Below are 17,573 nucleotides of genomic sequence, written 5' to 3'. Positions count from 1 at the left end.
GACAAAAACAAATGTATTCATTAAGTATATGTGATTTCTTTCATGTTTTATATTTAATACATTTGCTAAAATTAAAAATAAAACAATTTCCCTTTGTCATTATAGGGTATTGTGTGTAGAATTTTGAGGACAAAAACAAATGTATTCCTTATGTACATGTGATTTCTTTTTTTTGTATATTTAATAAATTTGCTAAAATTAAAAATGTTCTCACTGTCACTATGGGGTATTGTTTGTAGAATTTTGAGGACAAAAACATGTATTCCTTATGTACATGTGATTTCTTTTCTTTTTATTTGCTAAAATTTAAAAATGTAAAGTTTTACCATTGTCATTATGGGATATTGTTTGTAGAATTTTGAGGACAAAAACAAATGTATTCATTAAGTATATGTGATTTCTTCATGTTTTATATTTAATAAATTTGCTATAATTAAAAAAAAACGATAATAAATTTGCTATGATTAAAAATAAAACAATTTCCCTCTGTCATTATAGGGTATTGTGTGTAGAATTTTGAGGACAAAACAAATGTATTCCTTATGTACATGTGATTTCTTTTTTTTGTGTGTGTATTTAACAAATTTGCTAAAATTAAAAAATATACATTTTTCCCATTGTCATTATGGGATATTGTTTGTAGAATTTTGAGGACAAAAACAAATGTATTCATTAAGTATATGTGATTTCTTAATGTTTTATATTTAATAATTATGCTATAATTAAAAATAAAACAATTTCCCTTTGTCATTATAGGGTATTGTGTGTAGAATTTTGAGGACAAAAACAAATGTATTCCTTATGTACATGTGATTTCTTTTTTTTGTATATTTAATAAATTTGCTAAAATTAAAAATGTTCTCACTGTCACTATGGGGTATTGTTTGTAGAATTTTGAGGACAAAAACATGTATTCCTTATGTACATGTGATTTCTTTTCTTTTTATTTGCTAAAATTTAAAAATGTAAAGTTTTCCCATTGTCATTATGGGATATTGTTTGTAGAATTTTGAGGACAAAAACAAATGTATTCATTAAGTATATGTGATTTCTTCATGTGTTATATTTAATAATTTTGCTATAATTAAAAATAAAAAAATTTCCCTTTGTCATTATAGGGTATTGTGTGTAGAATTTTGAGGACAAAAACAAATGTATTCCTTATGTACATGTGATTTCTTTTTTTTTGTATATTTAATAAATTTGCTATAATTAAAAATGTTCTCACTGTCACTATGGGGTATTGTTTGTAGAATTTTGAGGACAAAAACATGTATTCCTTATGTACATGTGATTTCTTTTCTTTTTATTTGCTAAAATTTAAAAATGTAAAGTTTTACCATTGTCATGGGATATTGTTTGTAGAATTTTGAGGACAAAAACACATGTATTCATTAAGTATATGTGATTTCTTTCATGTTTTATATTTAATACATTTGCTATAATTAAAAATAAAACAATTTCCCTTTGTCATTATAGGGTATTGTGTGTAGAATTTTGAGCACAAAAACAAATGTATTCCTTATGTACACGTGATTTCTTTTTTTTGTGTGTATTTAATAAATTTGCTAAAATTAAAAATTATAAATGTTTCCCATTGTCATTATGGGGTATTGTTTGTAGAATTTTGAGGACAAAAACAAATGTATTCATTATGTATGTGATTTCTTAATTTTTTTATATTTAATACATTTTCTAAAATTAAAAATAAAACAATTTCCCTTTGTCCTTATGGGGTATTGTTTTCAGAATTTTGAGGACAGAAACATGCATTCCTTATGTAGAAGTGATTTCTTTTTTTAATGTATATTCAATAAATTTGCTAAAATTAAAAAATATTTTTCCCATTGTCATTATGAGGTATTGTTTGTAGAATTTTGAGGACAAAGACACATTTATTCCTAATGTAGATGTGATTTCTTCGTTTTTTTATATTTGATACATATGCAAACATTTCTAAAAAAAAAAAAAAAAAAAGGTTTCCTATTGTCATAATGGGATAATGTTTGTAGAATTGAGAACGAAAACAAATATATTCCTTATTTACATGTCATTTCTTCATTTTTTTAGATTTAATACATTTGCTAAAATAAAAAAAATAAAAAATTCCCATTGTCATTATGGGGTATTGTTTGTAGAATTTTGAGGACAAAAACAAGTGTATTCCTTTTGTACATGTGATTTCTTCATTGTATGTATTTAGTAAATTTGCTGAAAGTAAAAATAAAACAATTTCCCTTTGTCGTTATGGGGTATTGTTTGTAGAATTTTGAGGACAAAAACAAACGTCTTCCTTATTATGTACGTATGATTTCTTCGTTTTTTTTATATTGAATACATTTACTCAAATATATTTTACCATTGTCATTATGGGTTATTTTGAGGGCAAAAACAGATGTATTCCTTATGTACATGTGATTTCTTCGTTTTTTTTATATTTAATACATCTGCTACAATAAATATAAAAAATGTTCCCATTTTCATTATGTGGTATTGTTTGTACAATTTTGAAGACAAAAAAAAATGTATTCCTCATGCACATTTGATTTCTTTGTTTTTGTATACTTATATTTGCTAAAATTTCTAAAAAAAAATAAATAAATAAAAAATCCCATTGTCCTTAAGGGGTATTTTTTGTAGAATTTTGAGGACAACAACAAATTCCTTATGTACATGTGATTTCTTCGTTTTTTATATTTAATACATTTGCTAAAATAAATATATATATTTTACCATTGTCATTATGGGTTGTTTTGAGGGCAAAAACAGATGTATTCCTTATGTACATGTGATTTCTTCGTTTTTTTTATATTTAATACATCTGCTACAATAAAAATAAAAAAATGTTCCCATTTTCATTATGTGGTATTGTTTGAACAATTTTGAAGACAAAAACAAATGTATTCCTCATGCAGATTTGATTTCTTTGTTTTTGTATACTTACATTTGCTAAAATTTCTTTAAATTTTTTTTTAAAAATCCCATTTTTCTTATGGGGTATTTTTTGTAGAGTTTTGAGGACAACAACAAATTCCTTATGTACATGTGATTTCTTCGTTTTTTATATTTAATACATTTGCTAAAATTTCTAAAAAAATGTCTTCCTCATTGTCATTATTTGTAGAATTTTGAGGACAAAGAATTGTATTCCTTGTGTACACGTGAGTTCATTTTTTATATTTAATACATTTGCTAAAATTTCACAGTTTTCCCTTTGTCATTATGGGGTATTGTTTGTAGAATTCTGGACAAAAACAAATGTATTCCTTATGTTCATGTGAGTTCTTCATTTTTTATATTTAATACATTTGCTAAAAATCCCCCCGAAAAAAAATTTCCCATCGTATTTATGGGGTTTGTGTATAGAATGTTAAGGACAAAAACAAATGTCATGTTTATGTACATTTTAGTTCTCAAGTTTGTTATATTTGCTAAAATTAAAAACAAAACAATTTGCCTTTGTCATTATGGGGTATTGTTTGTAGAATTTTTTAGGACGAAAACAAATGTATTCCTTTTGTACAAGTGATTTCTTCCTTTTTTTTAATATTTAATACATTTGCTAAAATCTAAAAAAAAATGTTCACATTGTCATTATGGGGTATTATGTGTAGAATGTTGAGGACAAAAACAAATGTAATGTTTATGTACATTTGAATTCTTATTTATTTATATTTATTACATTTGCTATAATAAAAATAAAAAAAATTCCCATTGTCATTATGCGGTATTATTTGTAGAATTTTTACAACGAAAACAAATGTATTCCTTATGTAAATGTGATTTCTTCTTTTTTTATATATTTAATACATTTGCTGAAATTTAAAAAAAAAACAAAAAAACATTGTCATTATGGGGTATTATGTGCATAATTTTGAGGACAAAAACAAATGAATGAGGTAGAACATCTCTGTGTTTTCTGGAGTCTTATGTACATGTGATTTCTTTTTTTTTTATATTTAATAATTGTGATATAATATAAATAAATACAAATAAAAATCCTATTGTCATTATGGGGTATTGTGTGTAGAATTTTGAGGACATGTACATGTGATTTCTTCGTCTTTTATATTGAATAAAGTTGCTAAAATTTCTCAAAAAATGTTTTCATTATTATGGGGTATTGTTTGTAGACTTTTGAGGACACACACACATTTATTAGGGCTGTGACACAAAATGTGAAGCGCTGTGAACACTTTCGTTAATCTCGCCTCCATGGCGCCAAATAAACAAAATGTTTTAAAGCTATCATTATCACTGGAGGACGAGGAACAGCTACACATGCTACACTACAAACTGTAAGAAGAAATGCTAAACTTGAGCTTCTGAATGTAATAAACAAAGGTGGACGGATGGATACAAATATTGACAATAACCAAGTGGTCATGAGATTGATATTATGATCAAAAACACATTTTTATGATTTACAAACCTAGGAAATAGGGATTTAAATCAGCACTTTTAGTAGGAAATATGGTAATATTTGATATTCTGTGTTTTTGTCTGATTATTATTGGGATCATTCAATGATCTGGAACATTTAAAGTGTCAGTATTGATACGCCAATACTGTAACTACTTGGTATCAGACTAATACCCATTTTGTGGTATCACCCACAACTAATGCAAAGAACAAAAACAACAGGATGTTTTATTTAATCAGTTATTAAGAGGTAAATAGCAAATAAGTGAATCGTTTTGAAAACTGGAAATGATCCATGTTAGCGCACGTTAGCAGCTAAATTAAATATTTGTAAAATTGTATTATATTCTATATGCCAAATAACATCCTGTTGCTGCAATACATTAGGTATGTATCGCTAGTATCGACACAGGTGAGTGCTGCCGTTCATTGAAAGGCTTGTATAGCTTTTTGTTGATAGTGCAAGCTGTACACTGACTTCTCTAAAGTGCATCCTTACAGTTGTTGTTTTCCAAGAGGGTTGGCTGTTTAGCGTCAAATCAGGACAAAGAAGTAAGATTGCTTGCCAGGTGGGGGACACTTGCAGCACTACTGGGGTCCTACCAGAGGAGACATTGGGGAATGTTACTTAATGTTACTCCTCTTTAGGGCTGGACAAAGAGAAGGGACGTTACCGAGGGAACATTTGCACGGCGGCTCTGCACAGGCAGGGGGCGCTAAGCGTGCGAGAGGGCCGCAAAAAGCAAGGAGGATGACTTGTTGTTGTTGTTGTTGTTTTGCAGAGAGGCTACCAGCTGTCTGTCATGGAGTCCACACAACATGCACTCATGCAAAGAATCACAGCTCAAACTTGCATGCAGGTGTGTGTAAGTAACACACACACACACACACACAGCAGGAAAACAGACAAGTAGTCAGCATGCAACATGTGCAATAAAACATCAAGTAGTGAATTATCATCTCAGTCATCAAGTTAGTAAAAGAGGATGCAAAACTGTGAAAAAAAAGTCTTGTAATATTTGTCATTAATGTCGGTCTAAAGATGCATCTTTATTTCAACATACTATTTTTCCAACTATTATTTTGACTCTGGCTTTATTGACTACGAGGTGATATTTCCTAGCTTTTTTTTTTACATTTGAACAAAACAGGTTGAGGTTCATATTCAATAATATGCTTTTTTTCCATGATTTAGGCATAAAATTAATTTACAGTTGATTAAAATAATCTAGGACCTTTTATCATTTAGAATTGATTCAAATGATTTAGAGGTTGCGAACGATTATTTGTTAGTAAATGTCAGGAATAAGAATCATTTGGCAAACACACCTGATACAAATATTTAAGATAATTCTGACATAACTTCATATTCCTGTTTTCATTTCTAGTCACATGTTTCAATGTGACATCATTCATGTGATCATGTGATTCATGTGATCCCATGTTGTCATGGTGGCCGACACAGACTGTTACCATGACAACATGACACCATGTGTGTGCATTCTCACCACATTATACACCTGCATTATAACTTGGTTATAATCACGTTATGACCTCGTTATAACCACAATATTACCATATTATGACCCTAATAACTGCATTTTGACCTCGTTATAACCACATTATGACCACATTATGACTTCGTTATAACCACAATATAACCACATTATGACCCTAATAACAGCATTTTGACCTCGTAATAACAATATAACCACATGACCCTAATAACTGCATCCTGACCTCCTTATAACCACAATATGACCTCATTATAACCACAATATGACCTCATTATAACCACAATATGACCTCATTATAACCACAATATAACGACACTGTGACCCTTATAACTGCATTTTGACCTCGTTATAGCCACATTATGACCGCATTATGACTTCGTTATAACCACATTATGACCCTAATACTGCATTTTGACCTCATTATGACCACATTATGTCCACAATATAACCACATTGTGACCCTAATAACCGCATTATGACCTCATTATAACCACAATATAACGACACTGTGACCCTTATAACGGCATTTTGACCTTGTTATAGCCACATTATGACCGCATTATGACTTCGTTATAACCACAATATAACCACATTATGACCCTAATAACTGCATTTTGACCTCGTAATAACAATATGACCCTAATAACTGCATCCTGACCTCCTTATAACCACAATATGACCTCGTTATAACCACAATATAACCACATTATGACCCTAATAACTGCATTTTGACCTCGTTATAATTTAACCACATTAAGACCTCATTATAACCACATTATGACCCTAATAACTGCATTTTGACCACATTATAACCACATTATGACCACATTAAGACCCTAATAACTGCATTTTGACCTCGTTATAACCACAAAATAACCACAATGTGACCCTAATAACTGCATTATGACCACATTATGACCCTAATAACTGCATTATGACCACATTATGACCCTAGTAACTGCATTTAGACCTCGTTGTAACCACAATATAACGATAATATAAACACATTAAGACCCTAATAACTGCATTATAACCACATTAAGACCCAAATAACTGCATTTTGACCTCGTTATAACCACAAAATAACCACAATGTGACCCTAATAACCGCATTATGACCACAACTGCATTATGGCCACATTATGACCCTAGTAACTGCATTTAGGCCTCGTTGTAACCACAATATAACGATAATATAAACACATTAAGACCCTAATAACTGCATTATAACCACATTAAGACCCAAATAACTGCATTTTGACCTCGTTATAACCACAAAATAACCACAATGTGACCCTAATAACCGCATTATGACCACAACTGCATTATGGCCACATTATGACCCTAGTAACTGCATTTAGGCCTCGTTGTAACCACAATATAACCACAAAATAACCACATTATGACCCTAATAACTGCATTTTGACCTCATTATAACCACATTATGACCCTAATGACTGCATTATGACCACATTGACCCTAATAACGGCATTTTTACCTCGTAATAACAACAATATAACCACATGAACCTAATAACTGCATTCTGACCTCCTTATAACCACATTCTGACCTCGTTATAACCACATTATGACCTCGTTATAACCACATAATGACCCTAATAACTGCATTTCGGCCTCGTTGTAACCTCATTATAACCACATTATGACCCTAATAACTGCATTTTGACCTCATTATAACCACATTATGACCCTAATGACTGCATTTTGACCTCATTATAACCACATTATGACCCTAATAACTGCATTTTGACCTCATTATAACCACATTATAACCACATTATGACCACATTATGACCCTAATAACTACATTTAGGCCTCGTTATAACCACAATATAAACACATTTGACCTCATTATAACCACATTAAGACCCTAATAACTGCATTTTGACCTCGTTATAACCACAAAATAACCACAATGTGACTCTAATAACCGCATTGTGACCAGGTTATAACCACATTATGACCCTAGTAACTGCATTTAGGCCTCGTTGTAACCACAATATAACCACAATATAAACAAATTATGACCCTAATAACTGCATTTTGACCTCATTATAACCACATTATGACCCTAATGACTGCATTATGACCTCATTATAACCACATTATGACCACATTGACCCTAATAACGGCATTTTTACCTCGTAATAACAACAATATAACCACATGAACCTAATAACTGCATTCTGACCTCCTTATAACCACATTCTGACCTCGTTATAACCACATAATGACCCTAATAACTGCATTTCGGCCTCGTTGTAACCACAATATAACCACATTATGACCCTAATAACTGCATTTTGACCTCATTATAACCACATTATGACCACATTATGACCCTAATAACTACATTTAGGCCTCGTTATAACCACAATATAAACACATTTGACCTCATTATAACCACATTAAGACCCAAATAACTGCATTTTGACCTCGTTATAACCACAAAATAACCACAATGTGACTCTAATAACTGCATTGTGACCAGGTTATAACCATATTATGACCCTAGTAACTGCATTATGACCACATTATGACCCTAGTAACTGCATTATGACCACATTATGACCCTAGTAACTGCATTATGACCACATTATGCCCCCTAGTAACTGCATTATGACCACATTATGCCCCCTAGTAACTGCATTATGACCACATTATGCCCTTAGTAACTGCATTATGACCACATTATGCCCCCTAGTAACTGCATTATGACCACATTATGACCTCGTTATAACCACACCATGACCCTAGTAACTGTTGTGAGCAGGTTATAACCACATTACGACCATATCCCCGCGTTTCCACTACATTACAACCGCATTATGACATTATTAACTCCATTATAAACATGTTACAACCACAAATGTGACCATAAATAATTACATTATAATCATATTATAACATAATTGCATTATCGTTGCATTAGCACTGCACTCCTTGTTATGATCACATTATGACATAAATGCATTATTACCGCATTATAACATATATATTATGACCAGGTTATAACTGCAATATGACCATACTAACTGCATTATAACCACATTATGACCATAATAACTGCAAATGCACTGTATTAAGACCAGGTTATAAGCACATTACGACCATACTAACTGCATTATAACCACATTACGACCATAATAATTGCATTATAACCGTATTTTGACCATAACAACTGCAGACTACTGTGCCAAATGGCTACAACCCTCGTTGGTGTCTTCGTCTTTTGACATTAACGAAATCAGCGTTTGCTCTGATTTTCAGGTTTTCTTTTCCTCTCTTGTAGCAAATGTGTTATGGACAATTGTTTCTTTTCACCATTAATTTTAAGTCAATCTTAAGCCAGTATGAATTAATAATTTTCCTGAGGGAACTCTCCTGAAGGAATCAAAGTACTATCTATTTATTCATCTAATATGGTTTTACTTAGCTAATCTAATTGAATGGTGTTCTAGCTAATGAAAATGTATTAAATGATTGCATAATGAACAAGTATAATGAAGTGATTGTCAACACGCTCTCCTTAGCTGGTTAGTCTACGACAGGGGTCACCAACCTTTTTGAAAGCAAGAGCTACTTCTTGGCTACTGATTCATGCCAAGGGCTACCAGTTTGATACACACTTAAATAAATTGCCAGAAATAGCCAATTTGCTCAATTTACCTTTAATAAATAAATCTATATATATAAATAAAACAAATGGGTATTTCTGTCTGTCATTCCATCGTACATTTTTTTTTGTAGAGAATAAATGATGAAAAAACACTTAATTGAACGGTTTAAAAGATGAGAAAACAGGGAAAAAATGATACAATTTTGAAACATAGTTTATCTTCAATTTCGACTCTAAAATTCAAAATTCAACCGAAAAAAAGAAGAGAAAAACTATCTAATTCGAATCTTTTTGAAACAATTTAAAAAAATTTTTATGGAACATCATTAGTCATTTTTCCTGATTAAGATTAATTTTAGAATTTTGATGACATGTTTTAAATAGGTTAAAATACAAGTTGCATTTTGTTAGATTATATTACAAATTGGACCAAGCTACATTTCTAACAAAGACAAATCATTATTTCTTCTAGATTTTCCAGAACAAAAATTTGAAAAGTAATTCAACAGACTTTGAAATAAGATTTAAATTTGATTCTAAAGATTTTCTAGTGTGCCAGAATATTTTTATTTTATTTTCATCATAAGTTTGAAGAAATATTTCACAAATATTCTTTGTCGAAAAAACAGAAGCTAAAATGAAGAATTAGATTAAAATGTATATATTATTCTTTACAATAATAAAAAAATAAAAAATATTTGAACATTGATTTAAATTGTCAGGAAAGAAGAGGAAGGAATTAAAAAAGGTAAAAAGGTATATGTGTTTAAAAATTCTAAAATCATTTTTTAGGTTGTATTTTTTCTCTAAAATTGTCTTTCTGAAAGTTATAAGAAGCAAAGTAAAAAAAATACATTAATTAATTTAATCAAATGAAGACCAAGTCTTTAAAATAATTTCTTGGATTTTCAAATTCTATTTGAGTTTTGTCTCTCTTAGAATTAAAAATGTCAAGCAAAGCGAGACCAGCTTGCTAGTAAATAAATACAATTAAAAAAATAGAGGTAGCTCACTGGTAAGTGCTGCTATTTGAGCTATTTTTAGAACAGGCCAGCGGGCGACTCATCAGGTCCTTACGGGCTACCTGGTGCCCGCGGGCCCCGTGTTGGTGACCCCTGGTCTAGTATGTCTGTAGGGTGGCTTTCCATTCACATCCACTAGATGGCAGCATGTAGCTAAACGTCAGAGCTTGCTGTTATAAAAGCCAGCAGCAGTTTTTCTTGTACAGTCAGCAGAGAAAAGTCACCTCTGAGGAAAAAGCTACATGATGAAATGATGATTGTTAAAGGCGGGGTCAGAACTCCATGCAGGTGGCCCCACGCCAACACCTGGTCATGCTTAGGAGGTCGAGAAAGGTGATTAAACACACATTCACTCGGGCAAGTGTGGTTTATGTGTTGGCAACCCCACAAGAAGTTAGAAAGCGTGCAAAGTTATTATTCCAGGACAAAGTGGGGAGAGAGAGAGAGAAGGACGACGTGTTCCAGCAACCTTTTTTTTTTTTTTTGGAAGGGAAGAAGAGAGCGTTCTACAAGCTTAGTAATGGTACTCCTCATTGAGGGCGGGCTCGCAGAAGAACCGAGAGCCGCGCTTGGCGGTGCGGGCGGTAAACGGCACCGTCTTCAGCACTGCGACAATGACAACAAACACAACAGCCAAGACAAGACAGGCAACGTGAGAAAAGCAGCGGTTAGCACAAAGCCAATAACCGTCAGTCAGCAATAGCAGGTTAATGCTAAACTAGCACTGCATCGTTATCTTCTCTGCTTCTGTCAGCGCCAACAAATACAAGATGTAGATTGTGTTAGTGTACAATATGATACAGTAGTAGGTACACCTGCGCAATGGAATCAGAATAGGAATGTTCAAAGTGGTTGGGCATATTTTTCAGCTCATCCCAAACTATGTTTAGTCTCTCTTGCGTGGTCGGGTCTGTCGGACCCTTTTATATTTTTTACTAAAAGAAAAATAATACAATTAATACAGTTTTCCAACTGAAACTCACAGACTTTGTAAGTGTCAAAATATTTACACCGTCAGAAATAAAAAAATATTAGAAACTTTGTCTATTCAGCAACACCATTTTCTAATTTTATAGCTGCTCGGTCACTTAAATTCAATCAACGCATTTGGTGTATTTTTTTTTTAACCCTTGTATGGTGTTTGGGTCTGTGGGACCCGTTTTCATGTTTTACTAAAAGAAAAATGATACAATTAATAAATTTTTCCAACTGAAACTCACTGACTTTGTAAGTGTCAAAATATTTTAACTGTCAGAAATAAAAAATATTAGAAACTTTGTCTATTCAGCAACACCCTTTTATAATTTTATAGCTGCACGGTCACTTAAATCAATCAATGCATTTGGTGTAATTTATTTTATTTTTTTAACCCTTGTATGGTGTTTGGGTCTGTGGGACCCGTTTATATGTTTTACTAAAAGAAAAATGATACTATTAATACATTTTTCCAACTGAAACTCACTGACTTTGTGTCAAAATATTTTAACCATCAGAAATAAAAAATATTAGAAACTTTGTCTATTCAGCAACACCCTTCCATAATTTTATAGCTGCTCAGTCACTTAAATTCAATCAATGCATTTGGTGTATTTTTTTTTTAACCCCTTGTATGGTGTTTGGGTCTGTGGGACTCATTTTCATGTTTTACTAAAAGAAAAATGATACAATTAATAAATTTTTCCAACTGAAACTCACTGACTTTGTGTCAAAATATTTTAACCGTCAGAAATAAAAAAATATTAGAAACATTGTCTATTCAGCAACACCATTTTATAATTTTATAGCTGTTCGGTCACTTAAATTCAATCAATGCATTTGGTGTAATTTATTTTATTTTAACCCTTGTATGGGGTTTGGGTCTGTGGGACCCGTTTTCATTTTTTTACTAAAAGAAAAATGATACAAGTAATTCATTTTTCTAACTAAAACTCACTGACTTTGGCTCATTTTCTGTGAAGAACATAAATCAGAACACATATTTAATGACCACACATCATACACCCTTCTGCACATTTCTATTACATATAAGATGCTAATAGAAGTGTGGAAATTGATGTTCTGTGTAACACACACACAGCAGGCCTAGACAGGAGGAGGACAGAGTGTAGGTACACAGAACATCAGGAGGGTCAAATGTGCGAGAAAATGAGAGCAGACAGTGTTGACAAACAATGATGCAACCTTGTGTGGGAACCACAGGTGCAGCAACACAAAAGAAGAATCCCTGTGGGATGCAGAAACCGGCAGAGAAATTTTCCGTGCAACGTTCATAATGTTGTTACTCGGCCAGCGTTTGTGGGTCTGATGGACCCGTTGCATTGTGTGGCTTTTAATGCCTCACAAACGAACACTTTTATGTTAAAATACTGAACAGATGTTTATTGGGATAAGGTAAACATCTGTTCAGTATTTTAACATAAAAGTGTTTGATTGTGAGGCATTAAAAGCCACAAACGCTGGGTAAGTAACAACAATATGAACATTACAAAATTGTCCAGCTGCAGTTTGGAAGTAATTAGTATAATACACATTTTTTTCTGCATAAATAACTCCTTTCACAACGTATATATCTGTGGCTTATAGTCCAGTTTGGCTAATCTATGGAAGGGTATTTATTTCTTCTAAAATCTAGATTTAACACCGGTGCGCTTTATAGTCCGGAAATTACAGTACATGTCGAAGCATGCATCTGTTGTGTTGATGTATTTAAAAACAAAAATCTCACAATAGGTACAAAATATTATTATGAGACTACTTCTCTGACAGCGTCAATCAAAACTGATCAATCTTTACATTGTTCAGGTGTACCTAATGCAATGGCATGTTTGAGTATTGAATATCCATTCTTTTGATGGTAAAATGTCCTTGGAGTTAGTGGCAGCATCCGCCATGTGTTGCTAAGCAACGGCAAAGCAGAACATCGACAACACTTGAAGCGCCTCAGAGTGTCCAGGATTAGCTCGTAGCTTCATGTTTGCTTCTCAAACATCTGCTTCTCCAAAAATAGAGTCGGTGTTAGTTCATTCGGAAGCCTCCATGCAGATCGCCCCACACGCGTGTGTGTGTGTACGTGTGTGTGTGTGTGTGTGTGTGTGTGTGTGTGTGTGTGTGTGTGTAACCAATGGAGCCAGGTCCAAATAGGTTTACCCGTGATGATGTCCTCAATGGCGCCATCTTTGCCTTCATAGACGTGGCGGCTGTCTTTTACTTGCTTCTTCCGCAGCTCTTGGATCAGCTCCTGTTGCTGTCTTTTGTTTTTATGCGACGAAGACTGAAAAGAAGACACCGTCACTTCAATTTGTGTCGCATGTTTTACACAACACTAAACCAGGGGTCGGGAACCTTTTTGGCTGAGAGAGCCAAGAAGCCAAATATTTTAAAATGTATTTCCCTAAGAGCCATATCATATTTTTTTTAACACTGAACACAACTAAACGCGTGCATTTTTAACCCTTCTATTATGTTGAGGGTCAATTTGACCCATTTCAGTTTTTGTGTTGATCATAGTACTGGTTATCCTTTCTTTTTCTTGCTGAAATTTGGTGACTTTTCCTCATCTAAGGTCATGGACTGGTGTGTAAAATCTGGACACTTTGTTGAGTAGCGGAATGTCTTGCAGAGTTTGTATACAAAGATGATGTTGCGGGTCATTTTGACCCAGACACTTTAATGTGGGTAAATAGCCAAAAATAAACAACTCTCTTTGATGTACGTTTTACTTTGTTTGTATTTGGATTGCCTCTGAGCCAGGTGTGTGAAGAGAGGGAACTTTCTCAAACTTGTCCTTGTCACTGTTCTCATGTCATCTCTTTGACAAACTCACCAAAAATGAGCTCCAGAAGGATGACATCTGAGGAGACAAGGACAAGTGTGAGAAAGTTGCCTCTCTTCACACACCTGGCTCCGGGTCTCAGAGACAATCAACATACAAACAATTGTACATCAAAGTAAAAAGTACATCATGGAGAGATGTTTATTTTTGGATCTGAACAGCTATTTACCTACATTAAAGCGCCTGGGTCAAAATGACTCGCAACATCATCTTTTTATACAAACTCTGCACAAACATTCCACGACACAACAAAGTGTCCAGATTTACACACCAGTTCATGACCCTAGATGAGGAAAAGTCACCAGATTTCAGCAAGAAAAAGAAAGGATAACCAGTACTTTGATCAACACAAAAACTGAAATGGGTCAAATTGACCCTTAACATAATATAATTGGAATAAAAAATGTATTGTATGTCACTTTTCTAAATGTTTATATAACTTAAAGTAAAATTATTATTGGTTTAACCTGTTTTCTTGACTGTCTTGAGTGCATTTACACAGTATGGGTCAAAACGACCCGCAACATAATCAATGTCATTTTTTCCAACATAATACAAGGGTTAAGTAAAACCAACATTTCCAGGGTATAATAGGTCTTTTATTCTTTGTAGTAACATTGTTATTCTGAAGCTAACTGTGGAGGGGCCGTGGCCTGCGGGCCAGCAGCCAAAAAGGGATGTTGCCTGGATCGGCCTCGAAATCAGCGACAGGTACGTAGACGGCCCACCTGGGCCTTGTTATCTAATCACCTGTCGCTCTGTTATAAGCAGCAGCCAGGAGGAGAGACAGGGTTGGGGCTGGAGCCAGAGCGCGAGTGAGGACGAAACAGAAAAAGACAATTGCTGGAAAGCAACTGACAGAAAAATAAAAATAAAACAATATTGTAACCCTAAAACAGGCTCTTGGTGCTCTGAAGAACCCCCAGGAGGACAAGCCCCACACTAACCAATAATAAATAAATTACTTCTTACCATTAATGCAACTTCTTGAACATAAAAAAGCATGAGAATGTTTTATATTTTGAACGTTATTTTTAACACTGTGATTACAAGTGGAATTATTCATTACTTATCCTGTTAAGCAATGTCAGCTCAGATTTATCCCAGAGCCAGATGCAGTCATCAAAAGAGCCACATCTGGCTCTAGAGCCATAGGTTCCCTACCCCTGCACTAAACCAAACCATTAAGAAGGGCAACAGCTGATCCTGAGCAGTAGTGACGTGAGCCAGCAGGGTGCAGAGCAGAAAGAAGCAGATGCACCAGGTCATGTGTCCACTACTAGGGGGGGGGGGGGGGCAGGGTGAGGTGCAGTAGGGCACGACTGGCTCACCTTCTGGTCTGCTTCCATCATGGCCTCCTGTTCCAGAAGCTTCTCCATCAAAATCTGCTGCTGCCTCTTTTTCTGCTCGTTGTCCTCTTCAGCTTGCTGGGGAAGACAGCAGGAACACAATGTTGATAGAAAACAGACGGTCACGATAACACAGGAGATGATCTTGACAGTGTGAACAGAAGAGAGATTAAATGTTTTGGTACAGTCCATTTAGGAAAAATTTAACAAACTTGATACGGAGGCCGATTTACATGACATAATATTGTGGAAAAAAGATGAAACAGAAAAAACTCGTTGGAACAATTTTTTCCATTCAGTCCAAAGAACATTTTCACCCTAAAACCCTGTTTCCATATGAGTTGGGAAATTGTGTTAGATGTAAATATAAACAGAATACAATGATTTGCAAAGACAACATATTTGGTGTTCAAACTCATAAACATTTTTTTTTTTGCAAATAATAATTAACTTAGAATTTCATGGCTGCAACACGTGCCAAAGTAGTTGGGAAAGGGTATGTTCACCACTGTGTTACATCACATTTGCTTTTAACAACACTCAATAAACGCTTGGGAACTGAGGAAACTAATTGTTGAAGCTTTGAAAGCGGAATTATTTACAATTCTTGCTTGATGTACAGCTTAAATTGTCCGGGGTCTTGTTGTCGTATTTTAAACTTCATAATGCGCTACACATTTTCGATAGGAGACATGTCTGGACTGCAGGCGGGCCAGGAAAGTCCCCGCACTCTTTTACTACAAAGCCACGCTGTTGTAACACGTGGCTTGGCATTGTCTTGCTAAAATAAGCAGGGGCGTCCATGATAACGTTGCTTGGAAGACAACATATCTTGCTCCAAAACCTGTATGGACCATTCAGCATTAATGGTGCCTTCACAGATGTGTAAGTTACCCATGCCTTGGGCACTAATGCACCCCCATACCATCTCAGATGTTGGCTTTTGAACTTTGCACCTATAACAATCCGGATGGTTATTTTCCTCTTTGTTCCGGAGGACACCACATCCACAGTTTCCAAATATAATTTGAAATGTGGACTCGTCAGACCACAGAACACCTTTCCACTTTGGATCAGTCCATCTCATATGAGCTCAGGCACAGCGAAGCCGGCGGCGTTCCTGGGTGTTGTTGATAAATGGGTTTCGCTTTGCATAGAATAGTTTTAACTTGCACTTACAGATGTAGCGACCAACTGTAGTTACTAACAGTGGTTTTCTGAAGTGTTCCTGAGCCCATGTGGTGATATCCTTTACACACCGATGTCGGTTTTTGATGCAGTACCGCCTGAGTGATCAAAGGTTCGTAATATCATCGCTTACGTGCTGTGATTTCTCCAGATTCTCTGAACCTTTTGATGATTTTACGGACCGTAGATGGTAAAATCCCTAAATTCCTTGCAATAGCTCGTTGAGAAATGTTGTTCTAAAACTGTTTGACAATTTGTTTATAAAGTGGTGACCCTCGCCCCATCTTTGTTTGTGAATTACTTAGCATTTCATGGAAGCTGCTTTTATAGCCAATCATGGCACCCACCTGTTCCCAATTAGCCTGCACACCTGTGGGATGTTCCAAATAAGTGTTTGATGAGCATTCCTCAACTTTATCAGTATTTATTGCCACCTTTCCCAACTTCTTTGTCACGTGTTGCTGGCATCAAATTCTAAAGTTAATGATTATTTGCAAACAAAAAAAATGTTTATGAGTTTGAACATCAAATATGTTGTCTTTGTAGCATATTCAACTGAATATGGCTTGAAAAGGATTTGCAAATCATTGTATTCTGTTTATATT

At 34.1% G+C, this 17,573-nt stretch overlaps 1 protein-coding gene and 1 long non-coding RNA gene across 6 annotated transcripts in view; one reads left to right on the top strand and one right to left on the bottom strand.

The window, feature by feature from the left end:
* The window catches only part of fmnl2a (formin-like 2a), a 187,905-nt gene that overhangs the window by 1,647 nt on the left and 168,685 nt on the right, over positions 1-17,573 (bottom strand). For 3 of the 5 annotated variants that reach the window (XM_061878974.1, XM_061878976.1, XM_061878978.1), the window contains 2 exons: positions 15,763-15,858; positions 13,747-13,870 (listed from right to left, as the gene is read on the bottom strand). In XM_061878974.1, coding sequence (XP_061734958.1) covers positions 13,747-13,870; positions 15,763-15,858 — 220 coding nt within the window. Of the gene's footprint in view, positions 1-10,597; positions 11,206-13,746; positions 13,871-15,762; positions 15,859-17,573 lie in introns of those variants that run through there. The other 2 variants (XM_061878975.1, XM_061878977.1) reach the window with 2 other exon arrangements.
* LOC133537876 (uncharacterized) overlaps positions 1-17,573 on the top strand; it is a 44,270-nt gene that overhangs the window by 9,217 nt on the left and 17,480 nt on the right. The window contains exon 3 of the long non-coding RNA XR_009802868.1: positions 5,205-5,288. This is a non-coding gene — a long non-coding RNA (uncharacterized LOC133537876). The remainder of the gene's footprint in view (positions 1-5,204; positions 5,289-17,573) is intronic.

Source organism: Nerophis ophidion, linkage group LG19, assembly GCF_033978795.1.
Source record: "Nerophis ophidion isolate RoL-2023_Sa linkage group LG19, RoL_Noph_v1.0, whole genome shotgun sequence".
Taxonomy (NCBI): domain Eukaryota; kingdom Metazoa; phylum Chordata; class Actinopteri; order Syngnathiformes; family Syngnathidae; genus Nerophis; species Nerophis ophidion.
Note: the sequence above shows the minus strand (reverse complement) of the source record. Positions and strands in the feature narration are given on the sequence as shown.